General features: G+C 37.9%; 2 protein-coding genes across 3 annotated transcripts; both read right to left on the bottom strand.

Annotated features, from left to right (window-relative positions):
* Nucleotides 1-727: 727 nt before the first annotated feature.
* Nucleotides 728-18,469, bottom strand: LOC119771600 (inositol polyphosphate 5-phosphatase K). 2 transcript variants are annotated; one of them, XM_038267686.1, is made up of 13 exons: nucleotides 18,341-18,469; nucleotides 11,444-12,075; nucleotides 9,382-9,489; nucleotides 9,113-9,221; nucleotides 8,911-9,027; nucleotides 8,345-8,520; nucleotides 6,466-6,577; nucleotides 6,200-6,309; nucleotides 4,391-4,601; nucleotides 4,171-4,308; nucleotides 4,029-4,094; nucleotides 3,841-3,945; nucleotides 728-2,087 (listed from the first exon to the last, which is right to left on the bottom strand). In XM_038267686.1, exons 2-13 carry the CDS (start codon nucleotides 12,031-12,033, stop codon nucleotides 1,602-1,604), a joined length of 2,328 nt encoding a protein of 775 aa, XP_038123614.1. In that variant the 5' UTR covers nucleotides 12,034-12,075; nucleotides 18,341-18,469; the 3' UTR covers nucleotides 728-1,601. The 2 variants fall into 2 exon arrangements, with proteins under 2 accessions (XP_038123614.1, XP_038123613.1); XM_038267685.1 differs by lacking the exon at nucleotides 18,341-18,469 and adding an exon at nucleotides 15,061-15,665.
* On the bottom strand, nucleotides 18,084-19,731 carry smtna (smoothelin a; the record flags this gene model as incomplete). Its single annotated transcript, XM_038267689.1, has 5 exons — nucleotides 18,084-18,794; nucleotides 18,886-19,037; nucleotides 19,161-19,275; nucleotides 19,478-19,529; nucleotides 19,603-19,731. Coding segments are annotated over 5 exons (602 nt in total), but the record flags the coding sequence as incomplete, so codon positions are not given.
* Nucleotides 19,732-20,270: the final 539 nt, after the last annotated feature.

The raw sequence follows: 20,270 nt of genomic DNA, 5'->3' as shown, positions 1-20,270 counted from the left end.
TTGGTAACAGATTCAAAAACTCTCTGAGGCCCCCTGCAGGCCTGGATGACCCAAACCCTATTACACTGAGGGACGTTTTTCGTATGAAAGTAGATGGGAGATTTGTTTGTTTTATGGATTTCTAGGGGAAGTGAACTCATTACTATTAATCCAGGAATAAAACATTTACAGTTTTAAGTATATTTTAAAATGACTTCTCTTTCCTTTTTTTAAAGAATTTACACAGCTAATGGCTTGACAGGCTTGGGCTAACTAATGGAAATCTGTAGATTCGGTTAATTAAATCACAAAACAGCTGGTTTCAGGTGAAACTACTTGGAGCTGATTAGTCTAAGTTTGCTTTTCCCATTGTCTGTTTTTAGATCTGATTGTAATCCAAAAACTAATTACCTAAAGGCATTGTTAGGAAAATGAAAAAAAAAAGAATACATGTATATTTTGTACAGAACAGCTTAGCACTTGTTTTTGCTTTTTAGCTATCTAAGTGAAACACTTTTAGCTTATTATTGATTCATGCTGCAGAAAATCCATTCAAAGCCCCTGTTTTCCTCACTGAAACCTAATACACCCATTGTATAACATGTTTGCTACATATCTGTGCAGAATTAAAGTGAACATTTTAAGTAATATTTGACGGCTAAACAAAAAGGATGAATACATTTGTCATTTGAACAAAGCCCAAGGGTTTCAACTGAATGCTGGTTCCGTTTGGTTGCTTTATTTTTCTTTTTCATCAAACAGGTCTGATCTTTGGTCTGTCTAAGCACTTTTACATCAAGAAGCTAAAGTCCAAGTCATGTCACAAGATGTTGCTGCTAGAGAGGCGGTTAGAGATTCTTTTTGGAGTGTTTTAAATTCTACACACATCCCTTATGTAACAAGCACAGGATTATTGTACCATGAAGAGGCAGAATCCAATATATTTGATTTTTTATCCATTCAGATTTTATTTGCACAATCAAACAACACTCTGCCCTTGATGGAAAACGGTAAGTTGGTGTCAGCATCCAGCTCTGGAGTGTTAGGGCCTAGTTCACAAAGCTGCTAAGAGGAATAAGAGCATTGGTTTAGGATTACAGCTCACATGTAGATTCAAGACTGAGGTGACACAAAGCTCTGTGTGCAGATTTGGACACTGAAACTAAACTTGTTAACACAGACCGAGTTGAACAGAGCTAAACTCATTATGTTTTGTGCATCTAAAGGAATAAGTTAGGTTTAGATAACTTATATTCACACAGACACGTCCTGTCTTAGCTGTGAACTATGATACCATCAATAGCGGTTCAGAGTCCTGATTTCGATACCAGACTGGTTGCATGGAGCCATGTTGCTTCCAGTGATAGGTGGTCCCCTCACAGGTTTGTTTAGACTTTGGTTTTACATTCAGCTTGTTTATAACATCATTTTTTATGAGAACACAAGAGTCTGCTCACATTTCTGACTCAAAGATATACATACAGCACATAGTTGTATGAGATGATTGTAGGTTCACTAACAGGAAACTGCAACAAGGAATGTTTGCAAACTACATTAGAGTCTATAAATGTGCAGCTTCCCTCAGGTCAGACCATGATTGTGCAGATCTTGTTTTTCCTGTTTTATCTCTTTATAGCCCTCCTCGTCTCTGTTTCAACTTGCTTCCCAATCTGTTTTAAACCTGTGGGGCTAACCTGAGCTGGACTGTGTTCACCTAAGATGGCTACAATCAGGGCCTCCGGTGCACTCACCCCACTGCCCGGAGACACAGGGCTGCGAGGGCTGAGGGGGCTGATGATGGGAGACGGCACAGTGTCGGGGGAGACCAGGCGCTCCTTTTTAGCAGCAGAGCATGGCGAGCGGCTTCGTGACTGGCCCTCTTTTGCGCGAGGACACAAGCTGAGGCCCTGTAGGGCCGGAAGGGGGTTAGATGAGAGTGCAGACACGGCGGGGCTGCGACTACGGCGGTGTCGATGATGGCGTTTGCCAGTCTTTGGGCTCGGACTGCGGGAGTTTGGAGACAGGAGAACCATTGTGCTGTCATCTTCTGAGCTGACGTTGGAGCTGTCAGAGCGGCACAAAGTGGGGCTGTGGACAGGCATCCTGATCTGTTGATGGTGGGGGAAAATGTTACGGTTAAGATATGTCAAAGAGTGCCTTTTAAACATTTTAATGCCTTGAATTTTTCCATGAGTTGTTACAAACATATACTTAATTTTATTGGAGTTGATGTAATAGATCTATATATGTTTTTAATTTGTTTTTCTAATAAAAACACAAAAAAGTGTGGTATGCCTTTGTGTTAAGAACGTTCAGGGATACAGTTGCAGCTTCAGGTGTCTTGGAATAGAAGCAGGTTTTATTTCTTTGGAAAACAGCTCAAACTTTGTCACTTTGGGAGGCAGAGTCTCTGCACAGACAATTTCAAGTCTTCCATGCATTGAAACTCTGATTCTCTATGAACTTTTTAACTATTTCGAATGACCATACTTTTTAAGTAGATCTTTATGACTGTTAAAGGCTAAAGGTGATAGATAGCTTAACTCCTCCCACCACTAAGCGGTACCCTTGTTCATTTGTCTGCTCTCTTTTTGTACTGTTTACCAAACATTTAAATGATCAACTCATAAGAAGAGCAGGGACCCCTGTGTGCCTTCAGAGCCTCTTTAAGTGAGGATCCAACTTCAAAAACTTGCCAATGCTCACTCTAGGTTTGCTCCTTTTTGAAGAACCCATTTCTCAGCTCTATCATGGATCCACTAGGATCTGATGATGCCTGAGCTATGGCTCACATGACTTGAACCTATGCTTCCTATTGGTGTAGAATCCTTCACTGTAGATATCAACATCATGACCAAAAATAAATACTTACATATTTTGGACCAGTATTAATTTATAATATATTAATTTATATACCATACATTTTTTCTGCCCCACTTTAGATTTTGAATTGAAAAAAAAAAAAAAAAATGAATCATGTGATTAAAAAGGTTTTAGTATTTGACCTTTAAGGAGAAATGTTGAATAAAAACAATAAGGAGAGTAAGTAAGCTGCAGTGCTTAAGAATAATACCAAGATTAAAGGTTTTCCAATTATTAAGCAGCACTTAGCACAAGGTACATCTCTAGTACACTCATGTCTGTTGATGAGCCTGATAGGTTTGTTTTCAGGATTACTCTGTCTAACCCCTTTCTCTAAAAAAAAAACAAGGTAGCGTTCAACGTTATGCTGTGCTTTACTGCGCACAGTGTTTTGCCTGTGGGCCAAATTTTCAAATTTTTATTTAATTTCATTAATTCTTATAAAAATACGAGAATAAATGCATGGTAACATTTATTATTATTAAGCCAAAGGGTATCAAAAAGGTACTTATTACTAATAAAAGTTATTACATGCTTTGAAAAGTTTAAAAAGCAAAAGCTTGAACGAATAACTGCTTATATTTATTTCACAGAAATTATTTTGTTAATAAAATATTGAGTAAAAAAAATGTTTTTTAACAATACTGCATACTGTACACTACTGTTAAAATGTCCACAGCTGTGTATTGATTATTTATTCTTCTGTTCTTCTGATGACTGCACAGTATTTATATTTGTAAAAACTCTGTACGGTACATTATTTTATAAATATATATATATTTTTTAACTTTTTCTGTTATTCTTATACACTTTTATAAACTTTTTAAGATTTGCTGTAATGCTGTTGTAAGAGCACAATTTCCCCATTGTGGGACAATAAAAGGATTTTCCTTTTTATTCTATTCTATTGTACTCTATTCTGCACACCTAGTAATTGTAGTTTGACACGAGTTGAATTTTAAAAACACATCACATTGTTAAATAATGAAGGTTTGTTACCCGGACTGGTGAAGACAAACCGACGATACTGTTCATGATATTACTGAAGTAACCCAGGATGTATTCACAGTCCTCCCTTGGCAAATCCTCTTCTGAGAATGTCACCTTTAAAAAGGACACCAGTCAGCTCTGAATTAGCATTAACTTTGATCTTCAATTATATTTATTAGCTCCAGTCCTGAACAAACCTGTGTAGCATGCTCTCCTTTGGCCCAGACATATGCCTGATAATCCTTGTGATGTCTGAATCTCATCTGTTCAGAGAGAAATGTGTCAACAATGATAGGAGGAAAGTCCGAACTTTGATTTAACAATTATTTTATGACGTACTTTGTAAATTGCTACCCAGTCCCATGAGCTGCGTTGATATGTTGAAGCAACAGTAAATCTGACAGTGGAGTCTGATGCTTTGCACCACTCCTTATTCACCTGCAGCTCCACCAGAGGAAGGTCTACCCTGAATGGGAACTATAGAAGCCAGAGGCTAAAATAAATAAACGGTAACAGGGAGAACATGTAGTTCTAAAGAAAAACAGAGAGTTGGCCCCACCTGTAGTGAGAACAATGAGGAAACAGGCTTGTGATCACTGATGGTGAAGCCCATGTGACTTTGATACTTATGCTGTATGACTTTAGTGGCTCCACCCAACCATGAGGTCAGACCCCGCTGCAATGATGCATTGTGGGTAGGAACAGGGGAGCCGGTGCGACGAAGGCGCCACAGGATACGGTCTGTCCAGGCAGGTTTTCTTTTCTTAGCACTGATAAAATCAGAGAGTAAGCCTGAGTTTAAGTGCAGGTAAATCCCTGTTAGTCTTTACTTTGGGCTTCAAAGGAGGAAAGTGATAAAAAAAAATCTCTTTTCTGAGGATTAAAGGAACTCTTTTTTAATTGGAAAATGTCAAATGGTGACATATTCCTGACTTTATATAGTGATCACCTATGCTTTAAAGATGTTAGTACAGAAAACATCTAGAAATACACACAAACAGGAAGAACAGATTTCTCCTCTGTCCTCATCTACCGAAAACTTTCTCAATGATGAAAACACCCTTTGTTCATTAATTACGAAACAATAAAGAGGTCAACGAAAGCGACAACTCAAAGCAGAGGGATGATGACACAACATGGTTCAATTCACAGCTTAGACTAACTGAGCCTCTGTTTATTAGATAATTACATTATTATATTTGCATAAAATGGGGTTTATTTTTTTGTCTATGTCTCAGCCAAAAAAAAAATTTGGGCTCTCTTTTAAAGCTAAACAACATAAGAACTGATTTACACAGTTTAAATGCTGTGATAGAGGGTGTAAATGGGAAAAGGTACGACAGCTACATTACCGTGTCTAAGTTTAATGTTTGCGCATAAAATAGGGACAACAGCTAAAACCTTAAAAATATACATTATTCTTTTGAGGAATAGCAATTTCAACAATTTAGCCAAAAATTTAAATTGGGTTTATTTTTATCAAATGTTGGAATTGCAACTTTATTGCAATTTTCCTTTGCATTAAGCACATATTAATTTCTTTAACTCCAGAGTTTCATTTTTTTTTCAATAAACTTGAAAGTTTGCTTGTCTACAGTTCATTGTTGCAGGACTTTACAGTAACTTTTGCTAGTAGCAGCTCTCTTCCTTCCTTTTCTGAATGGCAGAAAACCCCCTTTAAGTGTATTACCTAATTAATTGTAATAATTAGTAATTAATTAAATTTTATTTCTGCTGCCCTTTTCACAGACAGAGGTCACAAAGTGCTTCACACAATAACACATTGTAACACCATTAATAACAGAGAAAAATAAGTAAAAAAATGTAAGTAAAAACAAATCTAAAGGGTTGAAGAAGAAATGTTGTGTCTTACTCTTGTTAAATATAACAAGACTAAAATTCAGTCCCTCTGCAATTTAAAAAGTGCATGTTGTTAAACTACAATAATATTGCTAGTTAATTCTAGTTAAGAATTCTAGTAGCTTATTTTCCCCTTTGGTTAACCACTGACTGCTGTGTAAAGCTCTTTTTACTGTCTCTGGAGGATGCCAGTTGGTTAAGTCTCCAAACTACGTTTCCCAGACATCTCTCCTAACTTCCCTTTCCTCAATGGAAAAATTTGCTTATAAATATTCATATCATAAACTTAAAATCATCCAGAAAAATTACTATCTCTACTTTTGTGTTTGATCCATATTCTCTTATACTTTGATTTAAAGTTTTATGGCTCTATGGCAACTTTTTGGCCATTTCCTGCTTTTTAATAGTGCTCTATATATTCATATGCTGTATAGAATATGAATATATAATATGCACCACTTAAACAAACTGATAAGGGTTTCTATGTGATGAAGATACATGAGCAGACCTGGTGTCATATGTGTGAGTCCCCACATCAAACTTATACGTCGGTGGAAACTTAAGCGCTCCTTCCATGAAGCCCTCCAAGATGGACTCTGTGTTTTTAGCCATGTTGAGCTGGAGATAAAACAATAAAGCAGAAAGACAGGACATAACGTCACCATTGTGAGTTTCCTTAATTTAAAGCTATAGCTCCCTCTGCTGGCTGCTGTCAACAAGCAAACCCTTCAGAGGAATCCATGTTTCTGTGCTCAAATGATAAAGGCACCTCACCTGATCACGCTCCCACAGAAGAGGCAGCTTGCTGCTTTCAATGGCACATTTCACCACATGGATGTCGTAGTCTTCGATACGGAAATTTAGGTCCCCAAACCAGAACACGACACTGTAAACACAAACAAAGGCCTGGTATGTAGGCGTAAGAAGGACGTCTTGAAATAACTAGAGATGGTAGAAAAGTATCATGAAATACATCCCTTAAATTAAATAATGTGTATTGGATGTTAGAGTCAGTTTGAAAACCAAATGAATCCTTAACCCTGATACATTAGGCCCACAAATCTAGGAAATAATTCTTTCAAATTGTGCTGAATCAATTAAATCTTAGAAAGGAAGTGTTGTTTTTTTTATTAGCTCCCCTTTTCAGTTTTATATTACAAAAACATAATATAAAATGTTGTTTTTTGGAAGAAAGAAAGACTAGAGATAAATGGCCAAAAGGACACACCAATGTATAGTAAACAGTATAAATAAAAAAGTAAAATATGCCCTTTAGAGCTATTTAGGGAAAAAAAAAACTCTAAGGATTTTTAAAAAAGAAACACTGATGAAGAATTGGTTTGATTAATAGGAGTTAAACACACTCCTGACTAGAGATATGAGACAACACAAATATAGAGGTAACTTGGCCAAGGTAGGAAGGTACATTTATTAAATAAAAATCAGTTTTGTCTTTGTGTTTATTATTAATATCTATCAGAGTTTAGAAATGCTTCTTAACCCAACTATAAATTAAATAATGTGTTATCTGTAGCCTGTTCTCTTTTCTGAAGTTGTGGCTATTTAACAACTATCTATGGGTGAACTGCAGATGATGAAAATGTTAGTTTGTTTCCTAAGTGCTGATATGTTCTTGGTTAAATACAAAGAAACAGGCAGCTTATTTTGCTTTCTTTTTCAGGATTCATTACGTATGTTTCCATTATGCCACCCTGAACCTTTATTCCCCAGAGTTTAATTATCCTGAGCCCTGATTCTCCCCTGGCCTGTTATGTGCGTAGCTATAAAGAAGATTGCTGGCTGCAAGAAGATTGAATGTAGGTCGGAGGAGAAAAAAAGCTGTCCTTTTTTTTTTCATTTAAAAGGACTTTTAGCATTGACTCTATCATGGTACCTTTACTTTAGTAAATATTTAAGATCAGTCAAATGTCCTTTTAGAGGTGTTACTGTTGGTAGCTTTTAAATGCTTTTATTGGTGGTAGATAAATGTAGCAAAAACAGATAAGTAGGTATTCTGATCCGAGTTAAAAAGACGTTTTTCTACTAGTGCAACTCAAATGTTGGCAACAGGTAAACTGAGAAAAAAACTGAAATCTCTTAAAATGTAATGTTTTTCATTTGCCATTGGTCTCTTTTAATTCTAACCTTTCATCCTGGATAGCCATTTCCAAAACTAGCTTAGATATGGGGTTTAAATCCTAACTTGATAGAAAACCCATTAGAATCAAAGTGGAGAAAAAGCCCCAAACAAAACATAATTTGAGCAAAATTATTATTATTGAAGCAACATGCTTAACATTAACCCAAAAAGTTCAATCTTTGACTATAAGTAATCTCTCCAGTTAATATTTGGATTTTCTATAAATTAGGTTGAAATGTGTGAACTACATTTGAAAGCTTTGCTAAGAAGCAAACTAATATACCGGTAGTTGAATTTTATACAAATTCTGCCAATAAAGTAGGCCAAATACATCAGTAAGTTATAAGTCAAGCAAGAAATAAACATTACATCTAAACTAATGAACCGCTTTTTTAAGATTTGAAACTGTGTTTTCCAATTTTTTTTAACCTAAAATAAACTACAGAAATATTTTATTTACAATGATTCTGCAAACCTCATCTAGCATGATTTATCATAGGTAAAATCACCCACTCATGGTCCAGCACACCAGTGGCATTCCCTCCTTCGAACTGCTGCTGCTGAAGGATGCTTTCAAAGTCCTCCATCCGCTGCTCCAAGTTCCTCATATGAGCCGGCAGGTGACAGTTGAGAAAACACACTGGGTGGCCGAACACTGTCATTCTTGCACTCACTCCACCTTTATTCCCCTAAAAATACAACAAGAGTGTATTTCTACTACAGAATAGCTAGGAGAAGTAAAGGACAACTAGAGTATATAAATCAGATCTGTCCCACAGGATAAAGAGTTTTCTTTTTTCCTAACATTAAGCCGTGGCATCAGAGTCAGACATCCTGCTGCTGCACTGACCTCAAAGGGAAGGTGACTGCACCAGCAGCAGCAGCCAGCGGGGGATGCTGACATCAACATGCACGGGAAGGTCACACGCTGACATATGCACCCACGCATTCATGCAGCTGCCAGCAGGAGGGAGCGCAGGCCCTACCTCTGTCTGCAACGTTCCACGTTCCTGCCGGCCAACTCACTAACCCCAAACAAATTTGCACAGGGTAAAAAAAAAACACCTCACTCTTCTTACCCAGTATCCCCCAAGTCCTGTCCGTGTACTCTGGGTCTGCACACCTCTGAGGAATGGAAGGTGACAGATTTTAGAAAAAACAAGCAGAAGCACCCCTTGCATCCGCTGGGACGCGACCTGAACAGTAAAGAAAGATGGAAAAATACAAAATCAGTTCATCAGAACTTTCCAACTGGACAAAGAAGGATATAGATGTACCTACTAAAACATATCCAAAGGGACTTAATGTATCCATGCAAAGCTCACTCCATTGGTCTGAAAAAAGAACATCTTTCAGCCTCTTGTTTATCATTGAGTTAACCTCCTGGAGTCTGGATGGTGACAGAAGCAAGAAAATTTTACAAACATCCGTAAACCAAACTTTAAGAAAAAAAGGACAGCGACTGTTGGGGCAGAGAACCACAGATGACTGAGTGGGCATGCGCTGCTTTCGCTCTGGCACTGCCAAGCTGTCCAGAAATACACACTTACCCGATGACAAACATGTCTATGCTCCCATCTGAAACATTTGGTCCAAACAGAGACGTGATGTCATCCGGTGGGACAGCTGATCCCACGTTCCACGTGACGATGTACACCCTGACAAATGGATAAAAGCAGAGGAAACGCAGCATTAGATTGATGTTTTTATTGTGGGTTAAAATGGGATATGATCAGCGCTGTAATCCTCAGAGAAAAAGCTCCCATCAGGACTTATGCATGTGGAAAAAAAACCAATCAGGCACCTGAGCTGAACACTGATGATGACTAAGTAATAGCGGTGTGTATGTAGTATCCACATGGTGCGTACTAGCAGAGTCAGAAAAAAGGAGTTTATTGTTTTATGAAATTGAACAGATGGGTGGCTGAATAAGCTCATACTTAAATGTCAAATTCAACACAAATAGTTCTGATATATTCCTTAAACGGCATTTTAATTATTTTATTAATCAAAAGGTAAAGAAACTACTGTATGGAAATCTCCTTCAGACAACATCAATGTAGTAATTATTTTTATTAAAAAAATGTGTTTAGAATAAAAAGGAGCCGATCCTATAATATGACCAACTTTTAGCTTTTAGCTCAAAAAGATAAACTGCAGAATTAAACATGGGAGCCTGCACATGTGTTCAACCTCTTTCTTTAAAAAAAAAACAAAAATTCACGTTACAATCACAGACTTCTTCGTATTTTATTGGGGTGTCATCTGAGAGCACAATAAAAAAAACTGTTGGATAACTGTACTGAGGAAAATAAAAGATGATTTAAAATATTTATCAAATAGAAATCAGAATAGTGTGTACTGCCTTTTTATTCAGCCAATCTGAAAGTAGAAAATACTACAACTGAATATATGCCAAGAGATGGCTTTCCTCCTATTTTGACAAGTTTTGCGGGCAATCTTACCAAAAAAAAATGTCTTGAAGGATCTGCCAAAGACATTAATATGAATTTATGATATTTTATAAAAATCTATTATAGAAAATGTGTTTTTCCATGTTATGTGGAAATAAATATTGTTTCATTCCTATTGTTGGTTTCAGAAGAAAAGAAAAATTAATACACTTTCTGGAATAATGCATTCTGTAAATATAAAACACAATGGGAAGATCATGGCGAACAAAACATAACCATTCAGTCTGCTGTGGAAATTATGAGCTGATTTTCTAGGAAGACACACATAAGGTTTTAAAAAGTCCTTTCTTTATCATGATATTTATTTAAAAAAATTTAGTTTTATTTAACATTCCTCTTCATAACATAGATTTGGAATGGCTGAAGAAATGCACACCTCACTTTTCAGATTGTAATCTGTAAAAACCTTATTAAACTATAAATCCTCACAAGTAGCCTTGTGGTAAGTTATACCACCGTCTTTTTTTTTTTTTTTACTTAAAAGAAGAGCATTTTTTATTATAACCTGAAAAAATATGAAAGGAAATTAATTATTCAAAGTTCAATAGATTTAAAATCTAAAAAATTTGACTATGAAACTTTTTTTTTGTTGCTTGACTTGGTAGCGTAATCAGGAGAAATATATACAATAGTTTTATTTGTAAGCACAAGATTTTATATTCCTTTACAGTTAATTGATCATATTACAAATAATAAATGTTTGAATATACTTTAGTTAGATATTGAAAATATAAAAACGGACTGCACACAAAACTAAAAGCGCTTCGGATTTCATACATAAAGATGATGTGCGTGTAAAATGTGTGTATGCCTTAGTACTGCGACTATTATGTTTGAAGATTGACAATATTTACTGCTAGTATAAACAGGCTATTGAAAGTTTTTGTAGGCACCCTTTGTATATGAGCAGGGACTACAGCTAAAGTGCCTGAGGGAAATTGGCCAAAAATTTGGACGAGACAATTTGCCGGGTTTCTTGGGCTCTAAGAGAGATCTGCTGCTGTGATTCATGTGACATGGAGGACAACAAATCAGTTTTCTTTGAGCTGCTCTCTGCAGAACTGCAAGAATGCAATGGAACAAACCTAAAAAGTAAAAAAAAAAAAAGAAAAAAAGCAATGGGTGTTACTGATTTCACCTGAAGTCACTGCTGTCTCCTCCTGGCTTTTCGGATTGAGTCTGATTCTGTGTGGAGCTCTCAGGCGAAGGGGTCTTCTGGGGTTGAGGTTTCAGACTGGTTTTGGGACTGGGGCTGGGGGTCAGATTAGGACTAAGCGTTGGTTTTAGATATGACTGAGGGCTCTGGGGGTTACACAGAGGAAACGAGGGCTCTGATGTTGAATGCGGCAAGACGCAGGCGCTCTGAGGTCCTGGAATGCAAACAGGGATCAAATCTATTTCTTTAGAGGCCCCGACTGGGATTGTGGTTGACTTTGAAGCTGTTTTTGTTCCAAGAGCAGTCGGTCTGGGCCGGCTTATGCTTGCCAGTTGTGGTGGAGTGGGCTTATCCTCCCCTGACATCATCCAGGTGGTTGTTTTTGCAGGTGCCTGCATGGGACCCAGGCCCAACTGTTTTTTGAGCCCTTTTGAATGGTTGAATAGAAGTGGTTCTGGGACTGCAGGCTTGGCAGGTAAAGCTGGATTCCCTCTGATCACAGAACAAGGTCCTGACTGAATGTTAGGACCACAAGGGTCTGTGCTGATCTCTTTCTGCGGCAGGCGATCCATCTCTATGCAACCGGAATCACATAACTGTTGGTTTATCTGGAATTAAAACACAAAATGGATGCAAGATTAAAATTGCATAAAAACAGTTATCAGCTTATAAATCTCAAATCAGTACCTTTGAACAGTGGTATAGTGGGATCAGTTTAATGGATTATGCTGTAATTTCAATTCAATTTAATTCAAAAATACACATTAAACATATGTTAATTTTTTTTTAACAGTTATCGTAGGTTTAGCGTTCTGTCTTTAAGCTGATCTGGAGAAGCCTCTTACTGAAGACACCCTGTTGTCGTTAAAAAATCTTCTGAAGAGGATGCTCAGAGGTGTTCCTAGAACAGAGGCTGCCTTCTTCATAAGCTTGTTGAGCTTTTTTTAAGTCCTTAAGCTAATACTGTTACCCCAGCAGAAGATGGCAGAAGAGATCGCACTGATTTATAACAGATTTATTTAAGACATGTACCATCTACCTGCAAATGAAAAAGGGCCTAAACTTCCCTAGGAAGTACAGTCTGCTCTGTCCTTTGTAGATGGCTTTACAGTTAAGTCCCCAGTCTAGTTTGTCCAAGTGAACCCCAAGGTATTTATACTCCTCAACTACCTCCATTTTCTCATTTGATTTTAACTGGTTTCAACTTGATTCTGTTCTGAAATTTCAAAATCATCTCCCTTTTTTTGTTGACATTCAGACACCATGCCATTAAGAGGTTCATTAGCTCTCTGTACTCAGCTTCTTGTTCATCCTTAATCCACCAAATGACTGCAGAGTCATCCAGTATTTCTGTCTGGTACTGAAAAACACGGAGTGAAAAGGAATGGAGAGAGTACCGTCCCCTGTGGTGCTCCTGTGCTGCTGACAACTTAATTAGACAGCTGACCCTTCAGTCTAATAAACTGTGGTCTTTTTGTCGGGTAGTCTTTGATTCAGGCAATTGTTGCTGCCTCCACCTGAATCTTCTGAGGTTTCTCACAAAGTCAGTCAGGCTGAATCATGTTAAATATTCTGGAGAAATCAAAGAACATGATCCTCACAGAGCTGTCTGCCTTTTCTAAATGACAGTGGGTTTGTTTAAGCAGGTTTATGATGGCATCATCAACTCTACAGATGTCACTACTTTATAGAACCAGAATTTGCTTAAATTAAAGCTGCAAGACTTTTGGGATACACCTCTTCTTCCGACTTTATCCATCAAGAGACTTAATGATTTCTTCTTTCTTATATAGCTTGACCTAAGTCAGACGGGGCGGAGAGCAACTCTGAACACATTTCCAGCTTTCCAGCAGGGTTCACAGTTCGTTTTAAGTTCTTTAACTCGTCCTAACGCATTAACATACATGCACCACCCTATTGATGCTTTAAGCTGTATGATTCGAGTCTAGATGAAAAAGCTCCACCTCTATCTGAAGTCCTTTACTGCCTCTAACTGGTTTTCTTACACCATTTCTCTATATTTAGCTCCACCCATCTTCCCATATATTCTGATCATAAGCAATCCCAACAATGATATTTCCACCACCTTACCTCATCAATGATATGCTTTCTCTGTGGTGTATAGTATTTTATATAAGACCAAGCACTTTTAGAATCTGCCCCTACATATGGCAAACCTCAGGTGCATTACCACTAGCCTGTTGGTTGCTTCGGCCACCAGTGGTCTCTTACAAGCTGTGCCAGCTTTACAGTTGTGATATTCATTTTTAATTTTGAGGTGATTAAAGAAGACTCATATGTTTAAGGCCTGGGATATTGTTCTATGACTTTAATTTTACTCCTTTAGGATGCATCATTCCCTAAAAAGCTCTGAGGCTTTCTCTGAGCAGCTGGTTTTATACTGACATGAAATCACACAGGTGGACTCCGTTTACCAAGTGAACACCATTTAACCATTCTGGGTGACATTATTTAAGGGTGTCAGGATAAAGGCAGTTTAACAAGAATGTATAGGAATAACATTTAATTTTCCTAGATCAAATGATTAAAGTGGGTAAAACTGTTGCTTTGCAGCAATAAGATACTGGGTGCAATTCCCAGCCCGGGGTCTTTCTGTATGGATTCTCTCCAGGTACTCTGCCTTCCTCACACAGTCCAACAAGGATGACTGTTAGGTTAATTGGCTTCTCTAAAATTGTCCTTAGGTGTGAGTATGTGCGTGCGTGGTTGTGTGTCTCTGTGTTGCCCTAATCCTACCCCTGCAACAGACTTGTGACCTGTTCAGGGTGTACCCCGTCTCTCGCCCATAGACTGCCGGAGATAGGCACTGGCCCCACCGCGACCTCAACAAAGACTAAGTGGGAGAAAATAGATGGATGGTGATCTCTATAATGTCCAAAGGCTTAAGAGAACTTGGAGAGTGTTTTAACAGCAGGGCAAGCGTTGCTGTCTCCCTGTTTTTAAGGCCACTTGTCTGAATTGTATTTGCATATCAGCCTCACAGAAGATTACTAGTCATATTGGTAAATAACTGGGCTGGAAAACTAACTTAATGCTTTTAGATTATGGTTCAAATGAAATGGTGCCTCGTCAACCCCTGACCCCTCTATGGAATGCATTATATTCTCCACTGCATAAGTGAAAGGTGCATTAGTAAAAAAAAATCAAGGATGCATGAGATGGGATGCACAGCTGTGCTGCTGATAAGAGTGCACATCAAAGGATGTCAGACAGACTGGCGCAGGTCACAAGGAGGAGGATGGACTACATTAAAGGAGGGCAACAGACCCACCTCCATTTTACTGTCTGTGTGCCTAACACAGAAACCATACACCTCTCCTTTAATTATTCAACACATGCAAATATCTCTCTGTCTGACAGAGAAACTTGTCTGTGACATCCACTTTCAGAGTGGAAACTTTCAAATGCTACAAGAAATAAATGGGCCTTATTTAATATTGCAACCCATGAGTCTGCAAGTCTGAGGAACAGATTTATGTAAAAAAAAAAAAAAAAAAAAAAAAAAAAAAAAAAGATAAAAGCCTGGACTCAGAAAAGATAAGCTGGAACAGTTTACAAGGAGAAAAATCAAGTCTTACCTCTTATGCGTTTTTTTTAAGTCCAAGGTGAACCGCAAGGGTGATATCATAAATAAACTAAACAGAATAACATTAGTCTCCCTTTTCTCCCATAACACAGTGACAGATTAAAGCCACCAGCCTGTCACCAGCAGCCAGGATCGAATAATGGAGCGCAGGCAGCCCGCAGCAGGTCGGACCCGTCGGTTCTGGATGTCTCGTCACGTTGCAGTCAGGACGGGGAGCCGTCACGCGTCGTGCGCCCGGACCTGTGCATGTTGATTCTTGGTGCTAAAATGGAAACCAGTGAGTACAGACTGCAGCGTCCTGATCCTTCCTGCTGGCTGAGTGCAGCGGAGTTGCTGGAGTCGGAGCTGATGCGCGAACAGCGGCATCCCGGCTGCTGTACCTCACCTACCGGACTGCACCTCTCCATCCCTCCCTCCATCCCTCCCTCATCCACGGATGCTGGGGGCGGGCAGAGAAATTTAAAGCTGCCAAAGTACAGAAACAACAGCGCATCTGTCCTGCGGGGGACGCTTTAATCCGATAACTATGCGTCACTGATTGGTTGCATTGATCAACATGTCAATAAACTATGATTAGTTTCTTAGGCTATAACAGTGTTATAAACTTTTATGCACCAGGGAAGTTCATGCATCTAAATGACAACATTTAATACCAAAATCTGCAGCATTAAACATTTTTTTATTCCTCTATATTCAAGTATAAAGTTTTTTTTTAAACCTATTATGCATGGGCGTAGGTTTGCATAGGGACCATAGGGACATGTCCCTACCAACATTTTTGTCCCTACCAACAATAACATGTGAATAGCATGTTTATCATTTACAATACAGCATTGTTGCAGCAGTAGAGGAGTTCTGGATAGAGAATATTGACAGGCAAAAACATGTTTTATCTAAAATGCAACATTTTTATCTTTTTTTTTTTTTTTTTTTTTACAATTTTGGTATAATTCCTGCTCTAAATGGGTCGCTCTGTGAGCTAAATACATGTTTTAGAGTCTCTATACTCCAGTTAACGATTAATTTAATACTACCGTAAATTTGTTGACATTATTTCAATAATTGATTAATCCGATTAATTGTTTCAGCCCTAAATAAAATACATGAAATGGGTTAAACAGAGTAACTACATCCTAGATGTACAACTTGTAGAGTGAGGTTAATATATTAAATGCTCTGTCAGTTCCTCTTCTAGTTCCAGGGCACATGTAAATACAATGCATTTATTTGGCGCCTCTTGAATCTATTATTTTGCTTTGTTTCATGATACAAAGAGAACATTTAAAAGAGTGGGTTTTACCTCTTTTTACCTCTGCACAATTCTATATCTTCAAAATAAAAAAAAAGTATAAATCCACATATAACAGACATATTTAGACTATAATCTGTTAAATAGGCACAGATTTACCTACTGTATAGTCGCTGGTAATTTCAAATGCAAACCTTTTCAAAGTGGGAAAAAAGACCTAATTCCTCATTCATCAGAGCCAGTTAAGCTTCAGTCATTGATAAACAGCATCTAGTGTGTGTAGTGCTTATAAAATTTGTATAAATGTAGCAAGAAATGCTGCTTTTCTCTTTAAATGCAATACACCCTGATTTCCACACATGCATATTTTTGCATAGGACCAATGACATCAGACCAATAGTGTCCCTACCAAAGTTGAAATGAAACCTACCCTTGCTATTATGTTAGGCTCAGATGTCCCTCTGCTGAGAAAACTGTTCACGTATTATCTCATCTTATTATTCATTTTTAATTGGGAAACGTTAACCTCCAAACTGGCTCTGAAATATTATGGGAGTCCTGGCATTGTGTTTTGACTAAAGTGCTAAAGCTTGATTTCATATTAGTTATCAAATGAGCCCAGTAATGTATTTTATCAACATTTCACTGTTAAATCTCTACTTAAATCTACTCTTTTCCAATTAATGAAAAACAAAGAGTATAGACAATGCTTTCATAATCAATCGAAGACCTTTTGCTTCCCATCCAGGAAGCTTTTTCAATTCAAAATGTCAGAATTAGAGTTGGATTCCAAGCTTTATAGAGTAGTCCAAACAAAGGCTTGTTTTGGCTTAGAAAACAGGTAAATTGAACCGTTTTCAGAACCAATGGCAGGATTAATTTATAGTAAATGTAGTACTACAAGTTTTAGACATGTTCTATAGATTATAAATGATCAAACAAGTACACATCTAATAAAAAACGTATTATCAAACACATGTCTGAGATAGATTAAACGTTCTTGTTTACGCCGGATTAAAGTGAGACAGATCATTCCGTGAGTTTCCTCACATTTAAGATGTTTACACACATTTCCTTTGGGTTTGGTAGACTTATTTTTTTGGTAAACATTTAGCTTCAACAAGCTTGTCTCAATACTTTATTGGGATCATGGGTCATTGCTCATGACAGAACATCTGCAAATGCATAAAGTGTTTTCTTTAAGGCTCCCTTGCACACACACACACAAAAGCATATACTTTTTAAAATCGGAAACAAGGGAATGAAATAGCCCTATTTGTAATAAACCTGTCTATAACGGTCATTGAAGACCCACATATGCTCACACATTAGGTTATTAAAGTGCACCATTCCATCATACTAAACATGCCACGACTTATAGTTTTCACCTCCATACTTCTCAGTTAGTAATTTTGGCCAACCATCAGTTAAATCAGATTATAGTCTATTTCCTATGTTTATAATTCCAACAGAATCATGTAACCTTAAGCATCTGAAAACTGTTATATAATTCTCTTCCTGATATCTTGGCTGATTTCTTTGAAGAATATTCTAACATTCAGCAAAAAAATAAATAAAAATAAATACAAATTTCCATAACTCAAATGGTTTAGGTAAATATTTGGTTTTCACTGTGAGACAAATCAGAGGAAACGTTCTATTTGTTAGAGATGTCAGCATCTATGACGCATTTCAACTTGTGACCCCAATCAGACAATACTTTTTATAATGCTGCATGCTGAAGACTCAAAATTGGGGACAGTTGGTGGGATAATAAGCACCATGTTTTATTTAAAAACTTTAATAAATTTTTGTGTTAGAGCAGTTAGAAAATCTGGAAATCAGAGGCAGTTCTATACAGAAAGCCCAATATGTATAGGGACCTGCTATCTTTACATCAAGAATATAACATGGTGTTTGAATTAAAAGAAGACTGTTTTACTCTCTAACATTTAGGCTAAATAATACATTAAATACATTTGCTGTTTATATAAGTTGTATAAAGAAATTGGTATGTATTTACCTCATTCTCAGACTGTTTGGGGTCCCGAGGAGCATCATCATCATCACAAGATTATGCTCAGACTCACAGTGGGATTAATGCAGATGTGTAATCTCATAGGAATGAACTAATCCTCAACACCAGCTGTTCTCCTAAATCACAGACAGCGTCAGCTCTCTGTAACCCAACACTGGCCTTTAGTCGCTGTGCATTCATAGTAGAATAATTGTGAATGAATTTTAAATATTTATCTGCAAACAATCACAAAGCCCTGTCCTGGGAGAGTGTTTATCTGTATAAATGGCAGTGATTCTCAGACTCTCAGACTTGTGGGCGTTTCTTGGTTTTAACCAGGCCCTTCTCCACCAGACAGCGGTAAAATTCCTGGATGTATGTGTACACACATTTCCAGTCCGGCTCCTTCATGCGGACCAAGTCTTCAGCATCCAGCAGAGGTGGGCATCCTGCCAGCCTCCTGGGGACAGGATGTCAGCACAGATAACTCAGACATTATGCTCTCAGAAGACTACATTTATTCATGCTTTACTGAAGAAACGAGATCTCACTCTGCAGTGCTGAAAGCCAGCTGAAAGTTGTCCATCGGCTTGTAGGGGTTCAGGGTGGAGTATTCAAATGCATCTGGGAAAAATCGGTGAACCAAGGCGCAGAAGGCTATGCCATCTTTCCAACTAGATGAAAAGTTCTGGATGTCAACCCCCTGTTTTAGTCACAGGAGAGAAGAATTCCAAGAGCTAAGGCCAAATGAGCTTTAGGGACAGAGCTGCACACAGTTAAGATGGGCAGTAAATCAGAGCAAAAAGCCAGCAGGATGAATATTTACCTCATATGGCTCTGTTTTGGCTCTACACCAGTCCAGAAGCATTTGTTTGACATTTTTAGCGTTGGGTGGTTCAGCAGAGGAACATTTCTTGAGTGAGACAGCAGCAGGAGCGGCCCTGCATAGGAGACAAAACCACTCAGAGATGACCTCACAGTCAAAAAAGGGTTGTTGAAGAAATGCTGTATTTCTGCTGTTATGTTGAAAAAGTAAGCTTAGTTCTCCTAGTTTATTCAAACAGGTTAAGTTTATTTTTTGGTTATTTTTTTTTTTTTTCCCAATCTTGTTCCGGAAATATAAAATCCAAAAATGTCACTTACTTGCCTGCTGTTCTGCTGATTGGAGTGGCGGATGATGGCTGACCTGCTGACTCTTAAAAGGCAACACATGAATCATCAGTAGTGATATGAAGCAGACAAGCGGGACATCAGAAAGGCAGACCTACTGTTAGTGGCCGCCTGCTGGTTTATGGATGGTTTTCCGATGCTTCCAGCTCCACCGGTTGTTCCTTCTTTATTCAAGACCTGCTGCCTCAGGTCCTGCTGCCTCACCCCACGTTCCTGCTGCCTCTTTTCTGATCAGAGAAGTTAAACTCAGAAAAGTGTGGGAGTGCATTTGTGTTCAGCTGCCTTAAATATGCTACCCCTAAATAAAATTCTGTCTAACCAACTACCTTCAGAAGTGACTTTAACAGTATATATATTCCTACTGTGTTTATCTAATCTCAATATCACTCCATATTTCCTTTGAAGGAGGATTGTCAAAGAATATTCGAGAACGAACAGCACCATGAAGACCAAGGAGCCCAGCAGATAGGAAAGGAAAAAAAAGTTAATGAGAAGTTTAAAGCAGGGATATATTTTTAAAACACTTTTCCAAGATGAACATCTCACAGATTACTGTTCAGCGTGAAGAGTTTGGGACAACTACACACCTAACAAAACATGACTTATTAAGCAAATGAACAGGAAGGGAAGATAGACATACAGCCCTTGGTAAACCTCAGGAAACATCAGTAATCTTCAGATTCAGAAGAAAAATTCTACAAAGAGGATAACCAAATGTTTTTTTCTCTTAATAAACCTGTGTACTGGATGAGTGGCAAAAAGAAGT

This window comes from Cyprinodon tularosa, unplaced genomic scaffold, assembly GCF_016077235.1.
Source record: "Cyprinodon tularosa strain WSP-4 unplaced genomic scaffold, ASM1607723v1 ctg680, whole genome shotgun sequence".
Lineage (NCBI taxonomy): Eukaryota > Metazoa > Chordata > Actinopteri > Cyprinodontiformes > Cyprinodontidae > Cyprinodon > Cyprinodon tularosa.
The sequence above is the reverse complement of the archived record's forward strand: the minus strand, read 5'-3'. Positions and strand labels throughout refer to the sequence as shown.

Coding starts and splice junctions, on each gene's coding strand:
- LOC119771600 (XM_038267686.1), bottom strand. CDS start 12,033: ATGGATCGCCTGCCGCAGAAAGAGATCAGCACAGACCCTTGTGGTCCT. Junction 9,490..11,443: donor GGAGACAGCAGTGACTTCAG/GTGAAATCAGTA, acceptor TCCATTTGTCAG/GGTGTACATCGTCACGTGGA. Junction 9,222..9,381: donor ATAGACATGTTTGTCATCGG/GTAAGTGTGTAT, acceptor GTCACCATCCAG/ACTCCAGGAGGTTAACTCAA.